This window comes from Vitis riparia, chromosome 16, assembly GCF_004353265.1.
Source record: "Vitis riparia cultivar Riparia Gloire de Montpellier isolate 1030 chromosome 16, EGFV_Vit.rip_1.0, whole genome shotgun sequence".
NCBI classification, from domain to species: domain Eukaryota; kingdom Viridiplantae; phylum Streptophyta; class Magnoliopsida; order Vitales; family Vitaceae; genus Vitis; species Vitis riparia.
Window position 1 is genome coordinate 20,217,408 of NC_048446.1, and position 15,123 is coordinate 20,232,530.

Sequence of the window (15,123 nt, forward strand, 5' to 3'; positions counted from 1 at the left end):
ATCAAATTTAAATGCGGAAAACAATTCCCTAAAAAATAATTGCATGTCTCTTATAAAAACTTTTGAAGAAGTGTGTTGGAAAAAATTATCCGAATATATATATATATATATATATATATATATATATCAAATTTAACTTAATATAAAATAATAAAATTGAGTTATAGATATAATACAACTTGATTAATTATGCCTGGTTACTCATTAGACCACCTTCTGCTTGAGGAAAAGTCGTGGTTGCCTTTTGTTTTGGTTCACATGATTAAATTTGGATGGAGACTTTAACACCAAAACGTTAGAAGCAGACCAAATCCATGAACTTTTTCTTTGTACCACAAAAGTGATAATGTTTTGGACAGGAAAGCCGGAAAAACAAAACTAGAAGAGCACGAGCCGGTGGTTGGCTTTTTGGAAATGACAGAGTTTTCTTTCAAAGTGTATTCATTTTGTTTTCGTCTTTTTTGTTTTTTTTTTTGGTTCCGAGTACCTGTTGGATTCTTTATAAAAATATTATTTAAAGATAATTATTTTAAAATAAATATAAAAATAAGATTTTTTTTCTCATTTATCTTGTTTTAAAAATATAATTTATTATTTTTTAATATGAAACTTATTTTTTTAAAAAGATGAGTTGACCCGTCTTTTCCACGTAAAATCCATAAATCCAATAGTTTAAAAAAATAAAATTTATGGAATGAATTTTTAAAAATTACACTATTGATGCAAAATTCTCACTCAAATAAATTAGCGTTGTTTTTCATGTTTTTGCTTATGGTCGTGTTAATCATATAATCCATTTAATAAATTAGCAGTATTACACAACGATTCCTATAAGATTACTCCAACGAGTCCCACAGGATCGTGGGATCAAATATATCGAGGTTGAGGATATACTATTTGCAATGAGTTACACTCAATTATATAAATATTGTTTATCGTAAGTCCAAAGAATTTCCTATAGTTTTAAAATATATTTATAAGGTTAAAAAAAGTTTATACATATATAATATCAAAGAGCTTTCTCTCACGAGACATCATAATTAAATTTATTTATTTATCAAAATGATCTATTTTATCATGTTTGACCCATATAACTTTATTAATCTTATATTTAAAATTTATAAAAATATTAAAATAATTTTTAATTATAAATATCATATAATTAAAAAATTAAATAACTATCAAAAACATTAAATAAAATACTAAACAAGTATAAATTTAAAATTTTAATTTATTTTCTATATTATAATTATAATTAAATAATGAAAGTAATTACAAATATTTTAAAAATAATATTTTTATAAATTTGAAATCAATTAATTATATTATGACCATATTAATAAATTTAACAGCTTATAATCATATTAAAGGGTTTAACATGTTAGAATTGTATTGATGAGTTTAATAGACTAAAATCGTATTGACAGGTTATTCAGGTCTTGTTCATGTATAGTCATAAAAGAGATTGGCGAGGATGGCTTGTCTGTCTCATTCTCATTTCTGAATCCTGCCTCACGAACCAAGCCAGTGGCGGAGAGCACTCGCCCTTTCTTATTCAATCGAGTTCAATTTCAAGTTCTAGTCCGCTTCTCCATGGACTCACCCTCATATCTGTCAGTCTCTGATGTTCTCACTTCTCTCTCTACCTTCATATTCAGTTCTATCTGAGACTCTCCAGTCTCCACTCATTATGAAAATAGTTTTTTTTTTTTTTTTTTTTTTTTTTTTTTTTTTGTTATTTGGATTTTGGAATGGCTGTGGAATACCCGAAGGGTACCGCGACTGATGAGGGCCCGTGCTCATATTATGTGAGAGATAGCTTTAACGCATGCCACGTGTTTGTGGTTTTTTATGCCCTGCTGTCAGCCAGTAAAGCCTTGTTCGGTTCTTCGGAATGAGTGAAAAATAGACATCATTTCAATTATGTGGGTGTAATAATTTCGCTCGAATGATTGATATTAAATACTAGGTTTAATTCATCCTATTGAATATTAATTGATTTTTAAATAAGATAATAAAAAATATGATAAATAATTACTATTAAAAATAAGAGTTATGTGGTTATAGATTCGTGTTACGAGAACGTTATAGTAAAGGAGGGATCGTATTAAAATTAATAAATTGTTTTTTATTTACTACATTCAACTCATTTGAGTAATTTAAAAATATTTTTAAAATTAAATATAATTATATTTAATTTTTTTTCATATTTTTTAGTAAAATTAAATATAGCAAAAAATCAATTTTTTTCTTAACTCAATGATTTTCTAAACCAAACACAACAATAGGCAAAGGGTGTGACTTCAAAATTGTGAAGGTGAGCCTACTATGGTATGTTGGGGGATAGAGGGACAAATTTTGTCCACTCATTAATTATCACATGTCAATATAAATCCACATGCATTGTTAAATAATTAAATAATTAAATAAAAATTTATTTCGTGAGAAATAAAAAGTAGACATGTGAAATGTTATATAAAACATTTAATAACTAATAATTATGTTCCAAGAAAAGGTACTTCTTCAAAGGTATTGGACCAATTATATTAATATATGACCATACAATAATTTTAAATTATTTATGTCTATCAAATCCACTTAAATATGTCATAAAGCAGCTTTTCTAAGTATCTTATAATATTTATTTTCTATTTATATGTATTTACCTTTGGCTTTTTGCTTTTATTTTATATATTTTTTTTATAATGGGGTTTTAGTTATTTTTTTTATTCATTTTGATGAAAAATAAAACTTTGAAATTATTTTTTGAAATGTTCAAGAATCTCGATTAGTTATTTTACTGATCAATCTTCTCGTTTAAAGTTATGAATTGAACTACATATATAAGAGTCATTTTTTTCTTATAACACAAAAGTCTTAACCTTCATTTTCACCGATAAAAACATGAAAAACTTTGAGAATATACATATATTTAGAAAGAAGAAAACAAAAAGTATTTATCTTTAAGGTGTTTTCTAAAAAAAATAGTTCACTAAGAGATAAATTTATTTTTATTTAATAGTACCAATTAGTTCTTTTTTTTCTTCTAGTTTTAAAATTCTCATAAATTACTCTTCTTATTTCTCGCATTTATTGGGTCGGGTGGGATCAACGTGCTTAGGAAGCCAAACCCAACTCCAACACATCTCTTTAGGATTAACCCCCCAAAAATGAACATTTTCCTTATTTTATTTTTGAAGAAAACATTATTTAAAAAAAAAATCATTTTATTTTCATAATAAAACGAGATATTAGGGCATTTATTTTTTTAGCTTTTTATTAAAAATAATTTGTTTCAAGACTTTGAATTATTTATTTTTATACTTTTTCATAATTTATTATAAATTTTTATTAAATAAAAAAAGTTAAATATTTGATTTCTTTTAAATAAAAAAAGTAATGTGTTAATTTTTTTTTAATACAAAGTAAGATATTATAAAAATAAATTACTTAAAACTTAACATTTTTAAATACTATTTAGTTTTAAGTCTCGTGTAAAAAATACAAACAATATCGGAGCCTTTTTTTATTTCATTTTATTTTATTGTTTTGGTTATGGGGTAGTTGACAAGTTCACTTAAATTAGCCCAAAAAAAACAAAAAGGATAAAAATTCTTAATTAAGTAAAAAATAAGCTACAAGGTTATGTCCACATTCCAAATTAATTTGACCTTTTCTTTGAAATGTTAGCAAGGATTCTCCCGTTTGCCGACGTTTCCAAATGAATAATAGAGGCCACAAATACAATCACATGGGAGATGAAAAGGACTTCACGGACCCAGTTTAATAGTCATGGAATCATGGTAGGCACATAACACCAATTTTGGTTTGTATTCTATCTAAATTTAATATTTAGGGTCAAATTCTTCTATATCACGTATTAGCCCGTCTTTTTGCATTTGTATGATAATTTCCAAAAAAAAATTTAAATAAACTTTTGTGGAAGATTTCCCTTTATGTGTCCATTTCCAGCTCAAACCCCTTGACTGTTTAGGACAATTATGTAACTCATTCGGGATCATTCTATCCAGACCATGATAAGTTCCGTTTGGTACCAGAAGTGAAAGGGTTCCTTTCTCCACAAGGCCGGATGAAATCGGCATCTTGGACTCTTATATGGGAATATCTGTCGAGTTTAGTTTTTAAGACTTCTAGCATGTGTGATCAATCACGCTTAACAACTGAGCGGTCAACGAGACTCCATTTAGCCCACAAGTCTATGTTAATTAATTGTTGCACATAATCTCATACGTTGACAAGTTAAATGAATAGACAATTGCACGGTTTGAGATCTTAACACATCAATAGATGACACCTGCCAACTGCCCTTAACTAACTGAGATGATCACTCAATTGCCCCTGAGGATAATCATCATTATAGAAAGGGTTAAAGTGCATAGTTAACACTACAGTGGCGGTGTCATTGGCTCTATATAAATCTTTAAGAAAACACGAATAAGGTACACAGGCACATATGCTCACTCTCTCCCATAAAATAGTTAGAGTTACTCTTGTATGACTTAAACTTTGGAGGGACATGCCTGGACCACCTGTCCGGACATCATTTTGTATAGGAAATAAGCCTGTTTGCTCTAGTATAGTTGAACGGACTCTTCAAGAGGTATGAAGTAGGAAACGAGTTTCTTTGACTTCAGCGAAGTTAGATGAACTTGACTTTAGTTGGCTTAGCATCAATAAGTTTCACATCAAAATAGTTCTATAACCATTTTTATGTGAATTAATTTCATTTCCACCTCATCACCTATGATTTAAAATTTTATCAATTAACATCTTTATAAATTTATGGCATATATACAACTTATTTTTTCAAACAAATTTAAGTTAAAAAAAGTACATATATATAAAATTTTGATAAAAATAAATTTATTCTCTAAAAAATGATTATATATGTAATGTATTTATCAGGATGTTAATCGATGAAATTTAAAATCAACGACCAGTGTATTTAGGGTTGCAACTAAGGCGGGTTGGTTAGGTTCATGAGTAACCCAAGCCTAGTCTGAATTAAAAAATAATTAATATAAACTTAATCCAATTTGAACTTTAACCCAAGATACTCAATTCAAATCCAATCTAACTTAATTTTTCTAAGTCAGGCTGAGTTCGAGTTTTCAAATTAGACTCTTGTTGATTGGGTTGGTTGTGTTAGATTGTGTTGATAAGGTTGCATGATTCAAAATCTATCTATAATATTTTTTAAAAACCTTTTAAATGTATTTATATAAAAATTTAAGTAATAAATGAAACAAAATTTGAAGAGAACAACAAAAGAATAAATATAAATTTATATTTTTCTAAAAAATAAAAAAAGAAAATAAATATTATTATAATATATATATTATTAAAACATTAAATTGGTTTGGGTTAAGTTTAGATTATCTGAATTTCCAATTGGATAAATATTTTATACTTTAAACTTAAAAGGTCCTCATGAGCCACAAATAACATTTTACACTATGATAATGTGCGTAATAAATTTTATTCGAACAAATAATATCTTCATAATCCAGTTACAAAATGATAATTTGATTTAATTTTTACAGTAAGCCTTTGATTAATTTTCAAAACAAGCCTTTGATTAATTTTCAAAACAAATATAAAAACACTTTTATCTATATTTTTTTGAATTATGAAAAAAAAAATATATTTCTTTATAAAAAATATTAACACCAAAATTGTATCCCTTAATTATTAATTTTAATAAAATTTTATTGCACATATTTTTCAATTAGGCTACATGGCTTCACGAAATTTGGAAGCACAACTCTCTTTTCATTTTCCAACCTTACACCGTCCTTTTTGCTTCCTGGCTAGGCCCGCTTTGTGTCCATGTTCAAAAGGGCATGACATTTAGCTTTCATGTAACAATCATAGGGGAAAGGGTCCTAACGTTGTCCTTTAAATAATATTTTTGGAGCCTTATTTAGGTTTTTTTTTGAGTCACATATTCTACAATAATAATAATTATTTGATTATTCAATATTTACAAAGTATCACTTTCATCCACTTCTATTTTCAAAATCAATTTGCTTCAAAAAATTTCCACTGACCTTCTTTTAATAAAACAAAATTTGTAAAATCTTGGAAAATTTTAATTTAAAGATACCTATTTTAAAATTAAACCTCGTGAAGAAATTTGGTACATAAATTATAATTTAATTATTAACACGTGCTCAAGCACTAAACCCTAACATCCGTACTATAATTAATAGTTAATTAAATTGTAATGAATAAATTTTTTTAAAACATATCATAAATTTAATGCTTCGAAACTCGAACCTATGACCTTTCACTAAATCAAGTTCTTATATATATATCATCGGCTTGGGGCTCAAAGTTATAAGCTTTTATTAAATCAAGTTTTGATATATATATATATATATATATATATATATATATATATATATATATATATATATATATATATAAACATCTATCAAAATTTTAAAAAATTTTTATTTTAATTTGTTTTAAAAACTATAAAATGTTAGACCGATGAACATTTATTACACATTTATTACATTCTCATTGTTTGTTTGATGCTTAATTAAGAGGGGTTTTTTTAAAAGGTAAAATAAAGAAAATAAAAATCTTTCCCACCACACATTTCCTTTTTGTCATTTATAAAGTTTTTGGAAAATTAAAGAGGATGATTTTATATAAATAAAATTTTTAAAAAATATTAAATCATTTTATTTTTACACAAATTTTTTAAATATACAACTAATTTTAAAATAAAAATAATTACATTTATTTCTATTTCTCCTATCAATTATATTTTTCTTAATTATTTTTTGGCATTTTTTTTATTTATTGGTGGGGGAATCAAACAAGAATTGGAACCCTAAAATTCATATGAAAAAACTTTTAAACTCCAAAATTTTAATTATTTAACATTTTTTTTAAAAGGCTTTTATGTAAAAAGATAGAATCGCTTCATTTTGCATTTTAGTGAAATGAAGGGGGGAAGGAGGTGTTGGTGAGTGGCAGTCCAACAAGCGACAAAACTTCACCATTCATCAGGCTACGTGAGCCATGACGAAACACCCGGCACCGTAGGCAAACCCCAGCCTTTTATATAACATGTAAATGTAGTTCTCCATCATTTAATATGTGGTTCAATCCTTGAGCCGTGAATCTCCCAAACTCTGCTTGGTGTTTTTTATGGTCTCAATCCCTGCATGAACAACAATTCCGCTCCTCAAGGTTTCAAGCTTCATTGGATTGTTTGGTGAGTTTCATCTCTCTCTCTTTCTTTTTTTCTTTCTTTCTTTCTTTTTTTTTTTTTTTTTCTTCTTTTTCGTTTTTCCCTATTTTAAGGCTAAGCGTTTCATTTCTCTCGTGGATTCCTGGGTTTAGTTTCTTTTTTCTTTTCTGGTTGGAAGAAGTGGGTATTTTTGAAGTTTGGGTTTGGGTTGGGTAGGATGCTGGGTTTTTTTTGGTTAATGGCGGTTGTTTTTGCTTTTTTGCTAGAAATTGCGAGGTTTTGCAGTTGTGGGTGGCGGAGAATTGACGAACATTTGAGGGAATGCTTTGAAGGTTTCTGGTTTTTGGAGAAGCAGAAAAGGGTGTTAAACCTTTGGGCCAGTTGAGGTATGCCATTCAAGATAATGAACTTTCATCATTTTATGATTCTTAAAAGAGAGGGATGCCATTCTATAGTCTATCTTCATTTAAGGTTTTCCCATTCGTTCCGTCTCGGCCGGACGGTGGGGATGCGATCAAGTTGATTTCTGTCTGTTTGGTTGTCTCTCTTAGTTGACATCAGTGGAAAAAGTCCATAGCCAATGACCCATTTGCTGTTATGGAGTTTACCAGCAGACAATAGTGAATTTCTGGTGACAGACACGGAAAATAGGATTTGGGGCATGTGATTTCCTCTGTACATTCAAAAATCGGTACTCCATTTTTGACCTTCCGGCTTGAAGTGGAAAGTTGGCGGAAGGTCACGAAAAGACCGCGGCTGCAGTAGGCATTTATTTGTTAGTTGTCGCCGTGAATGTATGACTCTGTGCTCCATTACTTTATAGTTTAGCAGGTTAGACGCTTTTGTCGATTAGCAAGAGAAATATTAATTAGTAGCCAAATGGCAGAAGAAGGGGTGGATCTCCAATGAATCATAGTATTCTTTTGAGGCAAGATAAATCTAAATTCATTGACTGGGACAATTGTTTTAATGGTCGTTTTCTGTTGTTTGAACTAGCATACTGGTGGGGAATTTGCTTTGTTGAAGCTTGATTCAATGATATATGGCTTTTCCAATTTGATTTACTGATTCTGTTGTAAGTTAGCTTACACTGTTTTTTTCTTCAAAAATCATTAAGTTGATGCTTTGATGAATCTATTAAAGGGTTTCGCAATGTTTTTCTTGTCTTTTGCCGATGCAGAGTTTGAAGAGGAAAGAGTAAAATGGGGGATCTGTGGACTATGTTTTGTGGGGAGCCCAGTTGTTTGGACAGTGGTGGTTGCACCTCTGAATTTATTTTTTTCAATCATCCATCTTCTTGTGCGAACCATGCCTTGACAGTTTGTTTCGATATTCTGCTCTTTGTCATGTTCTTATTCACTATGATTCAGAGGACATCATCAAAGCCAGTTCATGTCCCAGGTCAGTTTCAAAGGTTTTCGCCCCTGCAGATATCTTCAGCCATTTTTAACGGCTGTTTGGGATTGGTGTACTTGTGCTTGGGTGTTTGGATCTTAGAAGAAAATTTGAGGAAGACCCAGATTGTTTTACCTCTTCATTGGTGGCTTCTACCATTGCTTCAGGGATTCACATGGTTGTTAGTTGGTTTAATGGTGAGCCTTCGGGGGCAATATCTCCCAAGGTCTCCATTGCGGATTTTGTCTATTCTGGCATTCTTGTTTTCTGGCATTACCGGTGTTTTATCCATTTTTTCTGCCATTGTTTACAAAGAAGCATCAGTTGAGATAGTTTTAAATGTTCTGTCTCTTCCTGGAGCAATCTTATTACTTCTATGTGCTTACAAGGGCTACAAATATGAAGAAACTGATAAAATTGTTAATGGAAGTGGCCTTTACACTCCCCTGAATGGTGAGGCTGATGGCAGTGCTAAAACTGATTCTGTTGGTGATGTTACTCCATTTGCCAAAGCTGGATTCTTCAGTAGCATGTCGTTTTGGTGGTTGAATCCATTAATGAAAAGGGGTACAAAGAAAACTCTTGAGAATGAAGATATACCCAAGTTGCGTGAAGAAGATCGAGCAGAAAGCTGTTACTTGCAGTTCTTGGAGGAATTGATCAAGCAGAAACAAATAGAGCCATCATCCCAACCCTCAATATTGAGGGTAATCATCTTATGCTACTGGAAAGATATTTTCATCTCTGGGTTCTTTGCCCTAGTAAAGATTCTCACTCTCTCCACTGGTCCTCTGCTTCTTAATGCCTTCATTAAGGTTGCTGAAGGTAAAGAACTTTTTAAAAATGAGGGTTATGTGCTTGCCATGGCATTGTTTGTTTCAAAGAACGTGGAATCCTTATCACAAAGGCAATGGTACTTTCGAAGCAGGCTTATTGGTTTGAGAGTAAGGTCTTTGCTCACAGCAGCCATTTATAAGAAGCAATTGAGATTATCCAATGCTGCCAAAATGATACACTCTTCTGGTGAGATAACGAACTATGTTACTGTAGATGCTTATAGAATCGGTGAATTCCCTTTCTGGTTTCATCAGACGTGGACAACGAGCCTCCAGCTCTGCATTGTGCTTGTGATTCTTTTCAACATTCTTGGGCTGGCAACATTTGCAGCACTGGTGGTAATAATTCTCACTGTGCTTTGCAATGCCCCACTTGCAAAATTGCAGCATAAGTTCCAGAGTAAGCTAATGGTGGCACAAGATGAGAGACTGAGGGCATGTTCTGAGGCTCTTGTGAACATGAAGGTGTTGAAATTATATGCATGGGAAAACCATTTCAAGAATGTTATAGAAAAATTGAGGAATGTAGAGTACAAATGGTTATCAGGAGTGCAGTTGAGGAAAGGATACAATGGATTTCTCTTTTGGTCATCCCCTGTATTGGTCTCTGCTGCAACTTTTGGGGCATGCTTTTTCCTTGGAATTCCTCTAAATGCTAGCAATGTTTTCACCTTTGTTGCAGCTTTGCGCCTTGTTCAGGACCCTATTAGATCGATCCCTGATGTTATTGGTGTGGTGATTCAAGCAAAAGTTGCATTTGCACGAATTGTGAAGTTTCTTGAAGCGCCTGAGCTGCAGACTTCAAATGTGCGGCAGAAGTCCAACATAGAGAATATAAGCAACGCCATTTCAATCAAGTCAGCCAATTTTTCATGGGAAGAGAAATTATCAAAGTCAACACTAAGAGACATAAGTTTAGAGGTTAGAACTGGTGAAAAGGTGGCTATTTGTGGTGAAGTCGGCTCAGGGAAATCAACTCTTCTGGCTGCAATTCTTGGAGAGATTCCAGATGTTCAGGGAACTGTAAGTTCTAGTTGCTACTTTCAATTCTCTTATGGTTATGCGTGATACCCAACACTGCCAATTGACAGAAAATTCCTTGTATAAACATAGAAATATTTCTGAATGAGGGTAATCCGATTCTATGTTACATGAATAGGAACATTCCTGGAAACAGTTTTTTTTTATTGGCAATTTGCTTAAGAAATGAAGGATTGTTATTTGATTAATAATCCAGTCTTGTTTGCTGCTTCCTACAGATTCGAGTTTATGGAAGAATTGCCTATGTTTCTCAGACAGCTTGGATCCAGACAGGCAGTATACAAGAGAATATTTTATTTGGGTCCTCTATGGATCCTGAAAGATACCAAGCAACACTTGCGAAGTGTTCATTAGTAAAGGACCTTGACTTGCTGCCCTATGGTGATCTCACTGAAATAGGGGAACGAGGAGTTAACCTGAGCGGTGGTCAGAAGCAGCGGATTCAACTTGCCCGTGCCCTTTATCAGGATGCTGATATATATCTCTTGGATGACCCATTTAGTGCTGTTGATGCACATACTGCTACAAGTCTTTTTAATGTAACTTCATTTCCTAATACTGTAATATTTATTCATTTTAGATTACTCACTCTTACTGAAAACTAACTTGAATCTTGACAGGAATATGTTATGGATGCACTTTCTGGGAAGACGGTCCTACTTGTAACCCACCAAGTTGACTTCCTTCCTGCATTTGATTCTGTTCTGGTTAGTTCCATTCATACTCCAGCTAAATTCTTCAACACTTTTATTTCATTTTTGTGTGTGACGGCTTGCAATTTATTAGTACTTATTGGCTAGTATGCCATCTTTCTTAGATTCCAAGACTTGGTAAAGTATACTGCTTGGAGATTGATGATTTTTTGAGTTTGACTTAAACTTGTTTCTATGAATCTTGTCATGAGTAAAAATTCAAGCAGCTGTGAGTTGAGCTTTGATAAGTTTGTTAATCAGATATTATGAACTGCACAAGAAAATGAAGTCCATTGGTTTCTTAGCTGATCGAAATTCATTTTTCATTTTCTGTAGTTTTCTAGTTACAGAATTATTGAAGTAAGTTTAATCTTCTTTTTTGGTGGGCAGTTGATGTCAGATGGGGAAATCATACAAGCGGCCCCTTATCAGCAGCTATTGGCTTCAAGCCAAGAATTTGTGGATCTTGTCAATGCACACAAAGAGACTGCAGGTTCTGAAAGGCTTGCAGAGGTTACACCTGAGAAATTTGAAAATTCTGTTAGAGAGATCAACAAGACTTATACAGAGAAGCAATTCAAAGCACCTAGCGGTGATCAGTTGATCAAGCAAGAAGAGAGAGAAATAGGAGATATGGGTTTTAAGCCTTATATGCAGTATTTGAGTCAGAACAAAGGCTACTTATTCTTCTCCTTGGCTGCTCTCTCTCACATTTTGTTTGTGGCCGGTCAGATATCTCAGAACTCTTGGATGGCTGCTAATGTTGACAATCCTAACGTCAGCACACTGCAGTTGATTGTGGTTTACTTGTTGATCGGAGCAACCTCAACACTTTTTTTGCTCTCTAGAGCTCTTTTTGTGGTTGCTTTGGGTCTTCAATCATCAAAATCTTTATTTACGCAATTGCTGAACTCCCTTTTCCGTGCACCTATGGCTTTTTATGACTCTACACCTCTAGGAAGGATACTGAGTAGGGTAAGCAGGCCCAACAAAGATTTGATTGTAATTTTGATTTACAGAAATTCTTGATACTGATCATTCTTTTGTTTCTTTTGCTCGTGTAGATCTCGAATGATTTAAGTATTGTCGATCTTGATGTTCCATTCAGCTTTGTCTTTGCTTTTGGGGCTACCACAAATGCCTATTCAAATCTTGGAGTATTAGCTGTTGTGACTTGGCAAGTCCTGTTTGTCTCCATACCGATGATCTATGTGGCTATTCGCTTACAGGTAGTGTATTACAATAGATTTTCCGTTTTTAAAATTTTTATCTCTGACTGTGAAATTGATTAAAATTGATACTCTGATGGACAGAGATACTACTTTGCCTCTGCAAAAGAGTTGATGCGGATCAATGGTACGACCAAGTCTTTGGTGGCAAACCATCTGGCTGAGTCTATAGCAGGAGCCATGACAATCAGAGCTTTCGAGGAGGAAGAAAGATTCTTTGTAAAGAATATGGACTTCATTGATACAAATGCTAGCCCATTCTTCCACAGTTTTGCTGCAAATGAGTGGTTAATTCAAAGATTGGAAGCACTTAGTGCCATGGTCCTCTCCTCGTCGGCTCTCTGCATGATTTTGCTTCCTCCTGGTACTTTTACCGCTGGTGAGTATGCATTTAGGTTATATTTGGTTCTTGAAAATGTGAGGGAAAGAAAGTAAAAAAATATTTAAAGTCAATAATTATTTTAATATGTTACTTCAAACTTATTTCACTTATTTTTCTTCTACTATGTAAAAATTAAATAATTTAAAAATGTATGAGTTTCTGAATAATTTAAATTATGGTTGATTTTCTTTCACATTTTTTATAGTGAAAGCACGTGAGAAATCGTTTTTCTAAGCATGTTTTTTTTTTCCTTGGTACTTTCTAGGAACCAAACATGCCTTTAATTTTCCTGAATTGATTTGCTTGTTCAGTTACTGAAATTCTGACATGAGATTTCTAATGACCATGGTTACTGTTATTGCAGGATTTATCGGAATGGCAATGTCTTATGGTCTCTCATTAAACATGTCCCTGGTTTTTTCTATTCAAAATCAGTGCATTCTAGCAAATTACATCATTTCTGTAGAAAGGCTAAACCAATACATGCATATACCGAGCGAAGCCCCAGAAGTGATCGAAGGGAGTCGTCCCCCACCCAATTGGCCAGCTGTGGGGAGAGTGGACATCCATGATTTACAGGTAGTTTTTGCATATATTGATGCTAAAACCAGTCAAAATCAGTACATATACTCATAAAAATTGTGTCAAAGCAGATTAGGTATAGACCCGACACACCCCTTGTTCTTCGTGGGATCAACTGCACATTTGAAGGAGGACATAAAATTGGCATCGTTGGACGAACTGGCAGTGGGAAGACTACTCTCATTGGTGCCTTGTTTCGGTTGGTAGAACCAGCAGGAGGAAAGATTATAGTAGATGGCATTGACATCTCTACAATTGGACTTCATGATCTGAGGTCACATTTTGGGATTATTCCTCAAGATCCTACTCTTTTCAATGGCACCGTGAGATACAATTTGGATCCCTTGTCCCAACACACTGACCATGAAATATGGGAGGTAATATATCTACTCTTTTTCTCAATTTTTTTTCTGGGTAGTTGCTGATAATACCATGAAGAGCTGTGGAATAACAAGAAATACCCGTGTTGAAGTTTCAACTGATAATCTACCTTATACATTTTGACAGGTTCTTGGAAAATGTCAGCTTCGGGAGGCTGTCCAGGAAAAGGAAGAGGGTCTAGGCTCCATTGGTAAGATTTCAAGCTCTTAGTACACAGGGTGTCCCTTTTTTTCCATTGTAGCCATTAATAAGGGTCTGTTTGTTTCAGTTGCGGAAGGTGGATCAAACTGGAGCATGGGGCAGAGGCAGCTCTTCTGTTTGGGGCGTGCCCTCTTGCGAAGAAGCCGGATACTGGTTCTTGATGAAGCAACTGCATCGATCGACAATGCAACCGACCTGATTCTGCAGAAAACTATAAGGACCGAGTTTGCAGACTGCACTGTGATCACCGTGGCTCACAGAATACCAACTGTGATGGACTGCACAATGGTTCTTGCCATCAGTGATGGTGAGTTTCGGTCGTATATCTTCACCCTCCCCCATTGTTGTACTTCCATGCCTTCGTACCCCATTCCTTCATGTTGAAGAAAAAAATCTAAAGAAAACAATATTTTCAATCCATTGCAGGAAAACTAGTTGAGTATGATGAACCAGCAAAGCTAATGAAGAGGGAAGGCTCATTATTTGGACAGCTAGTCAGGGAATACTGGTCCCATTTTCACTCAGCGGAATCACATTGAAGCTAACTATAATTGTTAGTAGCGGCTATAAAAAAAAAAAGTGTTGTTGGATGTGTTTTCTTAGGTAGCTTGATGTAGTAGCTTAGATAGGCATTAGATTCATCCTGGGATTGAGGCATAGAGGGGAAGGAGATGGGGGTGTGAAGTGGAGCTATAAGGGTATGGTACAATAATCACTTGACCCATAAGGGGAAAAAATGAAGTGAGGGCTTACTCTTGTGATGTGTAATATGTACAGTTGTTTAGATGCAATCCTTTTGTTGTTCACAATCAATATGATGTATAACCAACCAATTTTTAGAAATGGTAACATTGTTTTGCTTCTTTTCGATTCGAGTAATTTATAATTCTCGTGTTTTTATTTGAAAAGTAACTTATTTTTAACATAAATACCATTTATCATTTCAAGTATTTATATATAGATTTTAAAAAAAAAATTTATAAAAAAATGAAAAAGGCATATTCCCCTAAATGAGGTCAAAAAAAGATGAAGGATTAAATATTTAAAATTGGTTTTCGATTACCCTTTTAATTAAATAACTCTTTCTCCGATCCATTTGAAAGTGATTTTAAATAAGATGTATTTGAAGTGATTTTAAAAATTTTGAAAGTAATTT

The 15,123-nt window shown here is 32.8% G+C and overlaps 1 protein-coding gene across 3 annotated transcripts; it reads left to right on the plus strand.

The window, feature by feature from the left end:
- Positions 1–7,124: 7,124 nt before the first annotated feature.
- On the plus strand, positions 7,125–14,834 carry LOC117934209 (ABC transporter C family member 10-like). Of its 3 annotated transcripts, XM_034855857.1 has the most exons (14): positions 7,125–7,252; positions 7,495–7,614; positions 8,225–8,303; positions 8,409–10,482; positions 10,719–11,039; positions 11,121–11,207; positions 11,583–12,167; positions 12,257–12,421; positions 12,506–12,800; positions 13,168–13,382; positions 13,457–13,762; positions 13,893–13,956; positions 14,035–14,274; positions 14,394–14,834. In XM_034855857.1, the coding sequence occupies exons 4-14, from the start codon at positions 8,431–8,433 to the stop codon at positions 14,504–14,506; spliced, it is 4,443 nt and encodes a 1,480-aa protein (XP_034711748.1). In that variant the 5' UTR covers positions 7,125–7,252; positions 7,495–7,614; positions 8,225–8,303; positions 8,409–8,430; the 3' UTR covers positions 14,507–14,834. The 3 variants fall into 3 exon arrangements, with proteins under 3 accessions (XP_034711748.1, XP_034711747.1, XP_034711749.1); XM_034855856.1 differs by lacking the exon at positions 8,225–8,303; XM_034855858.1 differs by lacking the exons at positions 7,495–7,614; positions 8,225–8,303.
- Positions 14,835–15,123: the final 289 nt, after the last annotated feature.